The sequence below is a fragment of the Penaeus chinensis genome, chromosome 40 (genome assembly GCF_019202785.1).
Source record: "Penaeus chinensis breed Huanghai No. 1 chromosome 40, ASM1920278v2, whole genome shotgun sequence".
NCBI classification, from domain to species: Eukaryota; Metazoa; Arthropoda; class Malacostraca; order Decapoda; family Penaeidae; genus Penaeus; species Penaeus chinensis.
In genome coordinates, this window is record NC_061858.1 from 8,989,662 (window position 1) to 8,993,030 (window position 3,369).

General features: G+C 44.6%; 1 protein-coding gene across 1 annotated transcript in view; it reads right to left on the reverse strand.

Annotated features, from left to right (window-relative positions):
• Positions 1-1,933, reverse strand: part of LOC125047196 (neo-calmodulin-like) — a 372,701-nt gene extending 370,768 nt beyond the window's left edge. Inside the window, exon 1 of the mRNA XM_047645332.1 lies at positions 1,139-1,933. Within this exon, the coding sequence (XP_047501288.1) occupies positions 1,139-1,225 (87 nt within the window). The 5' untranslated portion in view covers positions 1,226-1,933. The remainder of the gene's footprint in view (positions 1-1,138) is intronic.
• Between the last annotated feature and the right edge of the window lie 1,436 nt (positions 1,934-3,369).

The following is a 3,369-nucleotide window of genomic DNA, read 5'->3' on the forward strand; positions in this document are numbered from 1 at the left end:
CGAATAGCGTAAACTTGTTTGTTCTTGATGGACGAATAGTGTAAGGCTGCATTTCCATATTATGCAATAAGCAAAAGTTTGTGTATCATGATTTGCGAATAACATAAATTTGTGTATCCATGATATGCGAATAGCATAAGGTTGTGTATCAATGACTTAAAAAAAAACACGTGGTTGTATATATATATATGTATATATATAGATATATATGTATGTATATATATATATATATATATATATATATATATATATATATATATATATATATATATATATATATCGTATGAATTTGTGGAATACAGTGTTTGTTACTTGTCGGCACAGACATTGTTTCAAGTGTACACCAGCGTTCGACTCGTGCACTATCTAAGTTTTTAAGTAAAGCATTTTTTGCGGCATCTACAGTTATATACAAAGATAAATGGAAAGGGGTAAGATATTCATTAATACCATTCGTTGTGAATATCTCAACCCACGAGATCCTCAAGTATTTTAGTTTTTCACAGAGCTAAAGTCAACTTCAATGGGAGTTTAATGTGTTCATATTTTTTTACGCGGACGGTTATGTATTTTTCAATAACGAAAAGTGTTTCCAAATTGCATATCCACATTACTTCTGTTTCCATTACAAAATCGAATAATATAACTTACACTTTCTTCTTGCGTTAGAAAAGCCAATTTGTTTATCATTCGCGATTTCCTGAAAATTCGACATTAATATTTTCATCATTTAGCGATCCCTTTAAAGTAGCTTACCACTTTGAACATCGATAGTATCAAAGGATCATCAGTTTTAGCCGAAACGCGAACTCTTTTTTATAGAAAAATTAAAGATTCATCTATTTAAAGAGGGCATGCATGTCGAGCTCGCATTTGCGGACAAGAAACGCAGATGTCATGTTTGAGAACTATAAGGCAAATTGCGACAGATCACTAGATGAGTCTTAAGATCAACCTACTGCAGAAGGGCGAGATCCCGAGGCTTGGAGAACCGATTCCTTCCTCCCCTGCCTTCCCCTGCCAAGGAGCAGGCAGGGCGGCGCAGGGGAGCGAGAGGTAGAGCCGGAGAGCTGCTGTCTTTCTCTGTCTCACCAAGGGCATGCCGAGACTGGGTACAAAGAACGTGAAACTGCCTTACCTTGCTTCGGTTTCTCTTGTTCATGTTGGCGTCATTCTTCTTCTGGGTGGTCATGCCCATGCGGGCTCCGGCGAATCTTCCGGCCATGTTGTCGTGTGTTGAGGCGGTGTCGACGAGACAAACACGAACTTAAGTTGTAATTATTGCTATGAGAGTGCGGGAGGTGCCCTGTGTGAGCTCAGACTGCCAGCGCTGTGTGGCGGCGGAGGTCACAAGAGCTTTGTACTCGGTGCACGGTACTGCTATCTCTGGAGTTCCTGATGGATAGTGTGACTTCTGGTATTGCTCCCATGGAAAGACACTGTACAGATATAATAATCAACTTTGATATAACCTTTTCTTCAAAATTTAACAATAACACCAGTTACGCAACACAACAGACAGCTCTTGCATTATCTAGGCCGCGGCAACACAGTGAGTGGGCGGCTGACTCTCAAGGCGGGAGGGCTGTATCAACCACCGCGGGCGGAGACAACCCGAGAATCAGGAAGACTCAGCAAATATGTTTAATTTCCTCTGCGTGTCGTCTGGTCATCACCCGGGACGACCTTCTGGCAGCGGGGACTGTCAGGGGTTACGGGAGGGGGGAGGGGTGATTCTTCAATGTCAACCCCCAGGAATCCAATCTGGACCTTGAGCTTTAGGAACTCAGAATGTCGAGTCGTATGCCCATAGCCTCCCTCTTGCGCTTTCTCGGAAGGGCTCTTGCTCGAGGAGAGCGAAACCCAACGGAAACTTATCGTTTATTGCAGCTCTAGTTGGTTCCTCTCCAGAAGAGCACGAGCTTGAGGCCTCTCCTGAGTGTTCAACTTCACCACAGAACCTCGGAGTTCAGAGAGCTTCCCTGCCTTCACGCGAGCCGCACGCGGAAGCGCTTCAAGTGGTGGTGGAGAGACGCCACGAACTACAGAGGGGAGGTGGCAAGGAGTGAGCGGCCGGGGGAGAGGGCGTTCCGAAGGGACTGTTTGGAATGGGACTTAATTTTTTATCCTCCAAGGACGGGACCGAGGCTGGAAGTTCGAGGGTCTGGGTCGCAGCGAAGTGGGACGGGGCCGAGGCTGGAAGGGCGAAGCTGGACCTTATCCTGGAACGGGTTCAACGACGGGAGAGTACTGGGTACTTTTCTTCTGTCTTGGGACGGGACCGGAACACGAGGGGTGTTGGGATCCTGTCTTGGGACGGGATTTGCGAGGACCTCACGGGGCTTGAGCTTGACTGTCAGGGATCCAGAGGGTTTACGCACTTTACATATTACTGGAGGCTGGAAGGAAAAACAAAAGACGTGGGTATGCGTAACACATACTTACTAAACACAACGTGATGTACTCCGGTTTAAGGCTCATAACTCGGCAGGTATTATGTAGGATTCATAACACACATAAAGCATTGAAATTCATTAGTCGGTTTTTCTGTATTTGTCTTCCATTTCGCGAGACACGTAATGCATCTCCAATTCTAGACTCTAAACTGATTTTTTTTTTCATTCAAATTCTTTCTTATAGGCCACACGTATAAATAAATTTCGTATGCGAGTCTATAATGAACTTTGTAATGAAGTCGCGTCACTTAACATTAAAAACTTTTGGGAAAAAGGCGAGACGAGAAGGGTGAAAATCATTCCAGAAACAAGATGTGCATTGCAGAAAGAAAGAGGTCAACAAAGCCTGCAAAGTTGCACACAGTCCGTAGCGCATCTAGAGTCTTAAACACTTTGCACTTCGAAGTTCGAGAAGAAAAAAGAAAACGAACAAAAGTGAAAGTTTCATCTTGTTTCTATGATTAAAAGATAAAATCCCTCTCTCTCTGCACGTTTGCCTGTCTGTCTGTGTCCCTTTGTCTGTTAGTCCGTCGGTCTGTGTGTCTCTTTGTTTGTCTGTCTCCCTGTCTGTCGGTCTGTGCGTCTCTTTGTCTGTGTGTCTTCCTGTCTGTGTATGTGGCTCTTGTCTGTCTGTCTGCCTATCTGTTTATCTACCCGTCTGTCTGTCTGTCTGTCTGTCTATCTGTCTGTCTCTGTCTCTGTATCTCTCTCTCTCTCTCTCTCTCTCTCTCTCTCTCTCTCTCTCTCTCTCTCTCTCTCTCTCTCTCTCTCTCTCTCTCTCTCTCTCTCTCTCTCTCTCTCTCTCTCTCTCTCTCTCTCTCTCTTTCTCTTCCCCACTGTCTGTGTATCTCTTTCTGTCTCTGTCTCACTCTCTCTCATCTTCTCCTTCTTCTTCACAGGGACTCCAGAGCTA